Source organism: Hemicordylus capensis, chromosome 8, assembly GCF_027244095.1.
Source record: "Hemicordylus capensis ecotype Gifberg chromosome 8, rHemCap1.1.pri, whole genome shotgun sequence".
NCBI classification, from domain to species: Eukaryota; Metazoa; Chordata; class Lepidosauria; order Squamata; family Cordylidae; genus Hemicordylus; species Hemicordylus capensis.
Genome location: NC_069664.1, coordinates 1,142,766 through 1,155,187, shown reverse-complemented (window position 1 = coordinate 1,155,187; position 12,422 = coordinate 1,142,766). Strand labels below are relative to the sequence as shown.

General features: G+C 49.1%; 1 protein-coding gene across 8 annotated transcripts in view; it reads left to right on the top strand.

Annotated features, from left to right (window-relative positions):
• Positions 1-12,422, top strand: part of LOC128333645 (uncharacterized) — an 18,613-nt gene extending 6,191 nt beyond the window's left edge. For 2 of the 8 annotated variants that reach the window (XR_008311005.1, XR_008311004.1), the window contains 8 exons: positions 76-196; positions 3,705-4,683; positions 4,861-5,045; positions 8,403-8,618; positions 9,404-9,531; positions 10,785-11,667; positions 11,793-11,970; positions 12,072-12,422. Coding sequence is in view for 5 of the 8 variants with exons in the window: in XM_053269357.1 (XP_053125332.1) it covers positions 828-1,428; positions 3,705-4,297 (1,194 nt within the window). In the remaining 3 variants the exon portion in view is untranslated. The other 6 variants (XR_008311006.1, XM_053269357.1, XM_053269356.1 and 3 more) reach the window with 6 other exon arrangements.

The following is a 12,422-nucleotide window of genomic DNA, read 5'->3' as shown; positions in this document are numbered from 1 at the left end:
AGCCTTTTAAATTGCTTATCTCCACGCTGAGACTTTTCCACATCTAACCTGCTTTCTTTTGGTGGTTCTTCCAAGCTGATGGTACATTACCATCCAGTAGCAATCTCGGATGACTGGGGTTCAAGCCCCACAGAGCAAGGCCGACCGAGAACTGTGAAGAGAGGAGTGGAAAATATTGCTGTTGAAATTCCCAATGGTAACTGCATGTTTTCTTCTCAGTAATTTATTTTGAACTCATCTTTGTTTATGACTTTTACACAGGGCTTCTTCACTGAAACAGTTTATTATTTAAAGCAGGGCTGCACAGTCTCCCCGCAACCCCCCCCCCACAAACCCAGCTGTTTTTGGACTGCAGCTTTCATCATCCTTGGCCACAGTGGCCAATAGCCAGGAATTATGGGAGTTGTAGTCCAGCATCTGCAGGAGGGCCGAAGTTGTGCAGCCCTAATTTAAAGTCATGTGACTAAGTCAAAATTAGGGAACAGACTAGTACTTTGTGGGGCAGGGGGAAGGACAGTACAAAATTCTGAAAGACGGCACACTAGAGTTGAAGGGAATGTGGAAATAGCTGTTTTCCTTGGTATGGGGAGGGCATCCTAACGTGACGGGTTATCAAGCTCTGCATGCTCCGAGACAGGACCAATCAAAATTCAGGCCGGTCCTATGTATCCAGACAGCTGTCACTCATCCCCAGTTCCAGTCCTGTCTCGCTCCGCAGACAGAGCTTGAGTATTGCTGTGAGGAAAAATTTCACAGCCTTTCTCCTTTTTTATTTTAATAGTTTTTACTTTGGGATTTCCTCTGTTGAGGTCTCTCTTGTTCGCAGCATGGAGCCTGATTATATGGGGGATATGTTGAAGGGCTCCCTTCCGGAGGGCCCCTTCGCAGAAGCCGCGATTGTTCCCTCGGTGGCAGGGACAGCGAGCTTGGGCCTAACGGCCATTGGTAAAGGAGAGGAGACTGCCCCGCTGCCCAAGAAATCGAAAAAGAAAACGAAACACCTAAAGGAAAAGGGCATTGTCAAAAAGAAAAAGCATATACGATCCCCTGGCAGCACGCCACTGAGCGATAGACTGCACTTGAAGGCAGTTCGGGCGCAGCAACCTTCCGCTTTCCCGCCCGATTTAACTGCCGAAGGCGCGGCGGCCATTTTAGCTCTCCTCTCCAAGTCTAGCCCTGCCGTTCTTTTTAAGAGCAATGGGGAACCTGGGCGCATGACGCCGATCTCTGAACCCTTCCAGGGTTCTGTGTCTATTAATGACCCCCCGTGGGGTCCGATTAGCGCGCCAGCGACGGTCTCCGTGCTCGACCCTCCTCAGGGTCCTATTGATGTGAATTCCGGTTCATCCTTGGGTCCGCTTTTTAGCCAATCAAACAGACTCAATGGGAATCAATTAGAGGCGTTTATTGCTCTGCAGATAGCAACAGGTAATCAGCGGGCTTCACTCTCTCAAGCTGAATACAAATTGGTTATAGGTGCATCTTACATTTATACAAACAATCTGAATGATGCTGATACCCTAGACATAGTATACGTGGCAACAAAATGGTGGACTAAGTATCTAGTACGCATGCGAATGATTCATTGTTCATCTGGTGATCACTCCTTATTTGGTTACATCCTGTTTTCTTAACTGTCAGCAAAAGAACAGTGAGAATCCTGTGAGAACCAAGTTTCCTTAGATACAATTTAGTGGAGAGAGATAATGATGTTGATCATGTGAGGCAGTAATGTCCCTGAGCTCAGCCGGGGTTACTTTGAGTTAGAATGTGGTATTCTGGGCAAACATGGAGTTTCTTTGGTTTTCTACACACATCAGTAGGACCGCTCCCTTTGCCAGCTCAGGTTCCACCGAGAGGTTGCTGAATCGCCTAGAAAGGTATTACTTCAAGTAGTCGTGTCCTCACAGCTGGGTTGCCTGAGAAGGCAGTGCAGGACCATGACAGTATGGGGCATCTGTGATTGTTGCAAATAAAGAGACAAAAAGTCCCAAGGTGCTGTAAGCTTGTTTATTTAAGCCCAACACAGATCTGCCAAAGCCTTCTTCAGGGGCAAACTAGGACACAAAACAACACAGAAAGTCTAAAAATTATTTAAGAGGAGAGCTGGTCTTGTGGCAGCAAGCATGACTTGTCCCCTTAGCTAAGCAGGGTCCACCCTGGTTGCATATGAATGGGAGACTAGAAGTGTGAGCACTGCAAGATATTCCCCTTATGGGATGGGGCTGCTCTGGGAAGAGCAGAGGGTTCCAGGTTCCCTCCCTGGCTTCTCCAAGATAGGGCTGAGAGAGATTCCAGCCTGCAACCTTGGAAAAGCCAGTGCCAGTCCGTGAAGACAATACTGAGCAAGATAGACCAATGTTCTGACTCAGTATACGGCAGCTTCCTATGTTCCGATGTTACTTAAGGAGAAGAATCTTCATCCTTCACCCCAAGATCTAACTCCTCATTTAAACCAGCTGGAGGTTTTACAGACAGGGCTCCCCACACACCCTGAATCCAATCCTGATTGGAGTGTGCCAGTGACAGTCCACATATTTGCTGGATTTAATCCGACCTCCCTGCGGGCTATCAGGGACCAGGACAGACAGGGCTTAGATTCTCCCCAAATGGAGGCTGCGAATTCTGGCTTTGCCTGAGTTATGTGTGGGGTGGGTGGGTTGAAAAGCTTCTCTTTTCAGCAGCTTTTGAAAACAAACTCTGGGGCTTCTGCTTTCTCCAAAGGTGTTGATGGAGGTGCTGATGGCTCTGTGAATGATCCATCTAATCCCTCGAATTGAAATGCCTCCAATCTGCTGCGAAGCAGGTTCGCTCTTCAGATACCCTGAGGCATAGAGCCATGTGTGAAAAGCTCCGAGGAGGCTTTACACACAGGGCTTCTGCCCCAATCTCCTTCAGAAGAGAGTGTGTGCATTCACACACCAGCCAAACTTACCTCGAAGTCCCTTAAAGATTTTTGGACCCACTCCACACACAAATTGGGTTTTGTAATGCGAATCCTAGCTTATCTCAAGGTAGGTTTTTAAAAGGCTGGTTTTAATGCCAGGCATTTCATTTTCCCCATCTTGAGGTGGGTCTCAAAGACCAAGGGAAAGTGTGGGTGCATGGAGGGCAGGTTGGAAGTGAGCACAATTGGTCACCTTGCACAACATCTTTACTGGCACATGTCTGTCAATCAGTTCCAATTTAACCACTTTGTGGAACCAAAAGAGCAATCCTTAGGGGAATGCAGCTCCTCCCCCAGTGGCCTTGAAAGTGCTTCAGGAGGGGCTGAGGGAGGGGATGACTCTCTGGCTGGATGTGTGCCGGGGCCACTGGCGATGGTTTTTTCCCTGGGTCAAAGGATCCAAGACTAGCTAGTTTGGGCAGCCAAAGCAGACTGACTTCCTCCCTCATCTTTCATTCATTCATTCATTCATTCATTGTTCAATTTATATACCGCCTTTCATTAAACCATCCCAAGGCGGTTTACAGCAAAAAATTTAAACACAAGATGGTAAAAAAGACACAATTAAAAAATTAAGTGAGAAATAATAAACAAATAAATAAATAGTAAACTTCATATGCTGCTCTGAAATTCAGAGCTTTGGTTTTGCAAAGGACTCATGTAAAACACCCAGAGATGTGACTTTGGGTGCATATAGAGATGTGAAATAAATTTTAAAAATAACATCTTTTCTTTTCTTTTCTTTTTTTCTTTTCAGGAGAAGAGGAGGGGAGGAAAGTGGGGAGGAAGGCTATAACATCTGACAGCCGGGAGGTGGTCCGGAAGCTGCTGCTGCCACCCCTGGTCAGATCCACCCTTTCCCTTGGTGACCAAGCCCCTGTGGCTGGGCCATCAACGGAAAGGGTGAAGTCCGCCAAAAAACAAAAGCGGGGGAAAAGCCAAGAGGCCAGGGAAGTAAAGAGCACCCAGGTGAGGCCCCCACGGGAGGGCAGCCCACCAGCCCTCCCACGGAGGATCGAGTCTCGGCGAGGGCCCAAGGCACCAGGTGGGGGCGTGCCTTCTGGGGGGAAACCCCTTCCCCACCAGGAGGAGGGGAGCCCCCCCAGAAGGTCGGAGGCGGCTGCGGCGGCTAACATTCTCCAACCCGTCCCCAGGAGGAACCTGGAGCTTGGGGAGCCTGGGCGGGACTTTGTCTCCCTGGGGCAGGACTGTCTTTCTGGCTTGCCCAGGGAGACGGTTCCTCCCCAGACTTCAGTAAGGAACCACCGCAGGATGAAGGCCCTGACCCCAATGGGCCATCCTCTGCTGAAGCCCCTCCTGTCATCCTGGCATCCGCCAGAGGCTCGGTAGAGGCCCGACCCATTGCCAGCGCTATCTATCCAAGCGCTGAGGCTCCCCAAGGTAGAGCCAGCCCCTTCCTCCTCGGGGACTCCGCCGCTCCCCTCCGGCTCTGTGGCCCTTCCATCCCCACCACGCCCCCGCCCGAAGGCACGCCCTTGGGGAGAGAGACCGTCACCCATTCCTCCCCAAGGGCCGTGCCTCGTGGTCAGAGGCCTCCGCCCGCTGCGCGATCCTCCGGTGGGGACCCTCTGGGTGCGTGGCAGCAGCGGTGGAAGGACCCCTCCTAACACTGCCTCTGGGCTGCTGCGGCCCCTCCCCTAAATCTCCCCAAATCTCTCCTGCCATGATGGAAGAGGGCTGCCCCGCCCCACCCGCCCACCTGCTGATGTTTGCAGGTAAGTACAATAGTATTTTATCCTTCTTTTTCTACAATCTAACTAATGGTGGGCGGGGGGGGACTCTTTGAACTTCTCCCTTCTCCTCTCCCTCCTGCAGGTTCCTCATACTTTTCTCTTTCCCAGCTCCTTTCCTCTTCTCACTCTTCACTCCTCCTCTTTTTGACTCCATTTCAGTGCTGCCAGCTTTGGAATCTTCCTTCTCTTCCTCGTCAGCCTTTTCTATCCAGCGCTTGTTGTTTCAAGCAGAGAAGAGAATGGTGCTTCCTGTTCTGTATGGCACTTTTCTCCTTGAGACCTGCTGGGTTCTTCTGGGCTCTGCTGTCGTTTCCAGAGCACGTCTGCAGGGGAGGACATTGCGGGTACGGGGGCGTCATTTTCTTACTGTTAGCCACCCTTTGGGCTGTGGTTCCCAGGAAATGGAGCCCACTGTGGCCCAGGGAGAGGTGACAGTCTCCCGACACTGGGGAGAAGGAATCCTGCCCTCCCCTCCTATGATCCACAAAGGGTCTTGGATCCTGAGCTGTGCTCCTTCATGTACATTCTGGGAATAGCGTCCAGATGTAGAGCATGCAGGAGAGGACTGAGTTGGTCTTGTGGTAGCAAGCATGACTTGTCCCCATAGCTATGCAGGGTCTGCCAGGGTTGCATATGAATGAGGGACTTGATGTGTGAGCATTGCAAGATATTCCCCTTTGGGGATGGAGCTGCTCTGGGAAGAGCATCTAGGTTCCAAGTTCCGGGCACCCAGATGTTGTTGGACTACAAAGCCCATCACCCCCACCCACAAATTTTTTTGGCACTCACATGATTATAGGCTTGATATAACAAAATGGTTGGGATTATTCCCTTCTCCCAAAGCCCGTGAGTGCACACACAGTCCTGATAAACATGTTTCATGTTTGATAAATACAAGTATTTGTTTGTTTCTCAAATCTGTAGACCGCCCCAAACTTCCGTCTCTGAGTGGTTTACAACGACATATACAGCAAAAATATATAATATTACATATTATATAAAAAAGACAGGCTTGAGAACCCGTCTTAACTGCTGTGCTGCACAAAGCAAGCACGAATAGTCTCCCTTTGCTAAGCAGGGGCCACCCTGGTTTGCATTTGAATGGGAGACGACCTGTGCGAGCACTGTAAGATATTCCCCTTAGGGGATGGAGCCGCTCTGGGAAGAGCACCTGCCCGCTTGCGTGCAGAAGGTTCCAAGTTCCCTCCCTGGCAGCATCTCCGAGAGAGGGCAGAGAGAGACTCCTGCCTGAAACCTTGGAGAAGCTGCTGCCAGTCTGGGCAGACAATATTGATCTTGATAGACCGATGGTCTGACTCAGTACGTGGCAGCTTTCTAAAGTGCATTTCATCTATGTTCCCCAGCACCAAAAGGGGTGGAGCCCAATGTGGCCTTCCGATTTCTGTACAGCTAGCAATATTCCTAGAGCAACTGCAACAATGCTTTTATCTGCCAGGAATTCAGCCTTGGGTTGCATTCGCAAGAAACCGTTCCAGCGGGTGGCATGTGGAAGCCGCGGTGGGGAGATTTGGAGCTGGAAATTAGTCACTCTTTGCCAAACTGGAAAGCAAATTCCAAAGCAGGGTGGGCGGGCAGGCAAGAGAGAGATCCCCCACCAAACTGGGGTCTCTTGTTTTGGTTTTCTTTGTTTTGTTTTGTTTTGTTTTTGTTTTTGTTTTTGTTTTTGTTTTCTTTGGTTTTGGTTTGTTTTGGTTTTGGTTTTGGTTTGGTTTTCTTTGGTTTTGGTTTTCTTGTTTTGGTTTCCCACACTTGCAGTTCAGGCCTCCCTGCCAGCTTCCGAGAGGGTTTTTCTCTCCCTCTCTGTTGACGACTTACAGTGAAGCAGTGGCAAATCAGGAATCTTTTCTTCCGCCTCTCGCTTGGCCTTTGGTTTCGCCCTGACCCTTCTGTGGCCGGCCACATGCCGGTGATGGGGAGCAGCTGTCAATGCTGGCCTTGTGCAGGGGAACAAAAGAGAATTCCTCCACAAACTGGAAGGCCTGCCCAAATGAAGAGAGCCGAAAGAAACTCTGGCAATAGAAATGGGAGGAGTCAATCAGGGAAGCCAAAAGAGAGCTTGAAGAACATTTAGCAAAACGCATCAAGGGGAATAACAAAAACTTACATCAGAAGCAGAAAACTGCCAGGGACGCAGTTGGGTCTGATAGATGATGGAGTGAAAGGGATTATTACGGAGGATATGGAGAGGGCAGAGAAGCGAAATGAGTTCCTTGCATCTGTCTTCATGGCGGAGGATACTGAGCGTATACCTGTGCCTGAACCAGGGACAGAGGCTAAAGAACTGAGTCAGGTAGAGGTGATAAGAGACGCTGTTCTAAACTGTCGGAAAAAATTAAAAATTAACAAATCGCAAGGGAGGAGATCTGGTCTTGAGGGGGAAAGCATGAATTGTCTCCAGTGCTAAGCAGGGTCTGCACTGGTTTGTATTTGAATGGGATACGACATGTTTGAGCAAGGAATATGAGAATATCTTGATTCTGTAAGATATTCCCCTTCAGAGATGGGGCCGCTCTGCAGAAGGTCCCAAGTTCCCTCCCTGGCAGCATCTCCAGATAGGGCTGAGAGAGGCTCCTGCCTGCAACCTTGGAGAAGCTGCTGCCTGTCTGTGCAGGCAATACTGAGCTAGATGGACCCATGGTCTGACTCAGTATGTGGCAGCTTCCATTCTAGGACATGTCCTAGTCTCTGGCAGTTTCCTATGTTCCCATGTTCTCTGCATGATTCTTGACTTCTTGAAACTGACCCCTCTCCCAATTGCATCTGAGTAAGGGGTGTGGCCATTGGGGTGGGTGTGGCTGTCAGGGCTGTCATGGAGAGCACCTGCACTTCTGAATTTGTGACTACATAGCAACATAGGAAGCTGCCATATACTGAGTCAGACCATTGGTCCATCTAGCTCACTATTGTCAACCCAGACTGGCAACAGCTTCTCCAAGCTTGCAGGCAGGAATCTCTCTCAGCACTCTCTTGGAGATGCTGCCAGGGAGGGAACTTGGGACCTAGATGCTCTTCCCAGAGTGGCTCCATCCCCTAAGTGGGGGCATCTCTTGCAGTGCTCACACATCAAGTCTCCCATTCATCTGCAACCAGGGCAGACCCTGCTTAGCTAAGGGGGCAAGTCATGCTTGCTACCAGAAGACCAGCTCTCCTCTCAACAGCTGTGTGTTGAAAGGTTTCTGCGAATGCACATTGGCATCAATATACCTGTTTTCTATTCTTACATTCTTGTGAGATCAGTTGCTGTGTGTGCCCTCAAGCAGCCATGTGTTAACAATACTGTATATGTCACGATGTGTGTGTGTGTGTGTGTGTGTGTGTGTGTGAGAGAGAGAGAGAGAGAGAGAGAGTGTAGGGGGATGATGCTTTACTTACATTGGGGAGCAGAGACGGGAGTCCAAAGGCCTTTAGGTCCAGGCTCTGAAATTACATAAGTGATGCTCCCCAGATGTAATGCAAAAGGACTCTGAATCTTCAAAAGCCAAACGGGCAAAAAAAAAGAAAAAAGAAGGAAAAAAGAGGGTCTATCAGAGCATCTGGGGCGACGAACAATTTCTGTTTGTGTGGCCTTGACAGAGTACTTCCTTTGTGTTGCCTCTCGAATGAATTTTTGTGTCTTCTCTCTGTCTGTCCCTCACTCCCACCCCCTCTGGTCCCCGCCACTCTTCCCTGTGTCATTTCAGGACACCAGTGTTGACCCTCCACCGAGCCACCTGGGGGTCGGGGTTGTGCACCACTGCCTGCCAGGGATGCGTGATGAGATCTGGTCCTCCCCGACGCAGAGTGGCCTTTTGTACACACACACACACACATACTTTTTAAAGAAACCCCTGCCAGTGTGACTGGAAATGCTCACAATAAAGCTGCCTCAGATCTTCAGGGTCCACCACGTACCTCGCGTGAGTACACAACCCTCCCGTCCTTTGCAGAGGCTTGGCTTCTCTTCTCTTCTTCCCTCCTTGGCTTCATCTTTATCTTGCGAGTTTCGGGTTGTCCTGTACTTTGGCTTTCCAAATCTGGGTGCCTCATTGGCATATTATGTAAATGGGCTTGGAAATATTTCTGGAGCAGAAGAGGGGCTGCACGTTTTGCTCCGTAACTCCGCTTCTACAAGGGTTAGAGCTTAGCTTTTTTGAAATGAAAGCGGAAATCTGGGCCAATCTGGATGGGCTAAGCAATCCGGGATGCTTAAAATCCAGATGAAACCCGGAATTCCGGGGGGCCTGGCAACTCTATGCGGGCAGAACATCCTGTCCTTCCTTCCTTCCTTCCTTTCTTCGATTTCTATAGCACCCTTCCAAAAATGGCTCAGAGTGGTTTACACAGAGAATTAATAAATAAAAGAAAGATGGATCCCTGCCCCAAGCTTTAAACAGTGGTGGTGGGCAGAAATTCAACAGTGCCAGATTTAGGCACCAGTTCTGTAAGTTTAGGGACATAGGAAGCTGCCATATGCTGAGTCAGACCAAATTATTGTGGCCGGGGGTGATGGGAGTTGTAGTCCTAGGCCCGCTGGAGAGCCCAGGTTGGCTCTTGTAGTTGTTTAAAAATGCCCGGGTGCTTAGGGACATACGTTTTGGGTGATATACAAATATGCTAAATAAACAAGTAAATAAAATAGGGCCCGGTTGCTTCCGTAGGACGACAGGGCTTGGGGGCCAAAGGTCTCTTCCTGTCTTTGCAGATCTTCTGGGAAGATGGCATCATCTCTGGCTACCAACACCCCATAAGCTCTGCCTTGGACTGCGTCCTCAGCTCCTTCCAGATGAACAATGAGACGATCAATATTTGGACACATTTCCTCCCTACCTGGTAAATATTTGACTTTTCCCAGCCATAACTCTACGGACAGCTGACGTTCCCCATTTCCAGCTTCCCTGTTCTTCCTAGTTTTGGAAAGAAATTCTTAGAATAGCGTCCAGATGTAGAGCATCCAGGAGAGGACTGAGTTGGTCTTGTAGTAGCAAGCATGACTTGTTCCCTTAGCTATGCAGGGTCTGCCAGGGTTGCATATGAGTGGGAGGACTTGATGTGTGAGCACTGCAAGATATTCCCCTTTGGGGATGGAGCTGCTCTGGGAAGAGCCATCTAGGTTCCAAGTTCTCTGCCTGGCAGCATCTCCAATGAGATAGGGCTGAGAGGGATTCCTGCCTGCAACCTTGGAGAAGCTGCTGCCAGTCTGTGGAGACAATACTGAGCTAGATAGAGGAATGGTCTGACTCAGTATATGGCAGCTTCCTATATTCTTATGTCCTCCCTTCTTTTATCAACTGAAGAGGGCTAAGAACATGCACATGTGTACAGACACCTCTATACCCATACAACGTCATAACTGAGTCACGCTGTGTGTAGCAATTAAAGAGATGGACTTATGGTGGGAATGCTGAAGTTCAAATTTCGACTCAGCCATTAATCAGTAATCTTGGGCCAGTCATTCCTAGCCTAGCCTACTTTACAAAGTTCTTGTGAGGATAAATGTGGGGCTGGCGGGACTTATGTCCTGAGCTTCCAATATAAATATAAATGTGAAACTAGTGCTGCCCACTAATTTCATGGTGGGGCTGAAGTCCTAGCATTATGGAATGGAGAAAACATTCTCTGTAAGCCCTTTCCTTACACTTGGTTGTACATGTACATGGCTTAAACTCACCCCCACCCCCCGTTTTTAAAAACATTTTTATATCTCACTGTTCCTCCAAGGAGCCCAGAGCAGTGTACTACATGATTAAGTTTCTCCTCACAACAACCCTGATGATCATGACATCATTCATTCATTCATTCATTCATTGTTCAATTTATATACCGCCTTTCATTAAACAATCCCAAGGCGGTTTACAGCAAAAAATTTAAACATAAGATGGTAAAAAAGACACAATTAAAAAATTAAGTGAGAAATATTAAACAAATAAATAAATATTAAACTTCATATGCAGCTCTGAAATTCAGAGATTTGGTTTTGCAAAGGACTCATGTAAAACACCCAGAGATGTGACTTTTGGATGCATATAGAGATGTGAAATAAATTTTAAAAATAACATCTCTTTTCTTTTCTTTTTTCTTTTCAGGAGAGGAGGAGGGGAGAAAAGTGGGGAGGAAGGCTATTACTTCTGACAGCCGGGAGGGGGTCCGGAAGCTGCTGCTGCCACCTCTGGTGCCTGGGGCCAGATCTACCCTTTCCCTTGATGACCCAGCCCTTGTGGGTGAGGTCCACAAAAAAAGAAAAGAGCCCCAGGAAGTACCCAGCATCCAGAGGAGGCCCCCACGGGAGGGCAGCCCACCAGCCCTCCCACGGAGGATCAAGGACGCTCGGCGGGGGCCCAAGGCACCGGGTGGGGGTGTGCCTTCTGGGGGGAAACCCCTTCTCCACCAGGGGGAGGGGAGTCCCCCCAGAAGGAGGCCGTAGGTGGCTTCGTCCCTCTGGGGCAGGACCGTCTTTCTGGCTTGCCCAGGGAGACGGTTCCTCCCCAGACTTCAGTAAAGAACCACCCCAGGCTGAAGGCCCTGACACCAATGGGCCGTCCTCTGCTTAAGCCCCTCCCGTCACCTGACAACCGCCAGAGGCTTGGCAGAGGCCCACCCATTGCCAGCGCTATCTATCCAAGCGCTAAGGCTCCCCAAGGCAGAGCCAGACCCTTCCTCCTCGGGGAATTCGCCGCTCCCCTCCGGCTCTGTGGCCCGTCCATCGCCACCACGCCCCCGCCCGAAGGACCGCACTTGGGGAGAGAGACCATCACCAATTCCTCCTCAAGGGCCATGCCTTGTGGTGAGAGGCCTCCGCCCACTGCGTGATCCTCCACTGGGGACCCTCTGGGTGCGTGGCAGCAGCGGTGGAAGGACCCCTCCCAAAACAGCATCTGGGCTGTTGGGGTCCCTCATCTGGAGCTCCCCAACTCTCTCCTGTCATGACAAAAGAGGCTGCCCCCCCCCCCCGTCCGCTGATGTTTGCACGTAAGTACAATAGTATTTTATTTGCAGTACAATAGTATTTTATCCTTCTTTTGCTACAATCTGACTAATGGTGGGTGGGTGGGGGGGACTATTTGAACTTCTCTCTTCTCCTCTCCCTCCTGCAGGTTCATCATACTTTTCTCTTTCCCAGCTTCTTTCCTCTTCTCACTTTTCACTCCTCCTCTTTGACTCCATTTCAGTGCTGCTAGCTTTGAAATCTTCTTTCCACATCAAATTCCAAATCGGAACAATCAAGGGTTTAATCCTGTAGGCTACTGGGTCGAACTGCAAAAGGAAGAGAGGGTGTGCATCACATGATTGCCGATATTTATTTGATTTATATACCACCCCTCCAAAAATGGCTGAGATTTATAACATCTCGTATCCATCTTTTGATCTCCAAGGTCTCGTATCTCGTATCCATCATCTCGTATCCATCTTTTGATCTCCAAGACACGTGCTAAAAACCAATACAGGCTGAGTATCCCTAATCCGGACATCCGAAATGCTCCAAAATCCAGAAACCAACATGGGGTGCACCCACAGCACCGACAAAACATTATTTTCACAGGAAATCTGAATTTCATCTCCACCTAAAATGCCATGTTTGAGTCCAACATGACCAGCAACATTATTGCATTGAAAATTCTTGCAATTAGCTTTCATTACATTTACAGCTACCTATAGTTATTGTAAATTCAATGCTTATTTGTTTTTATACTTTAAAATAAAACCTAGAAAAATAAAATGCAGTG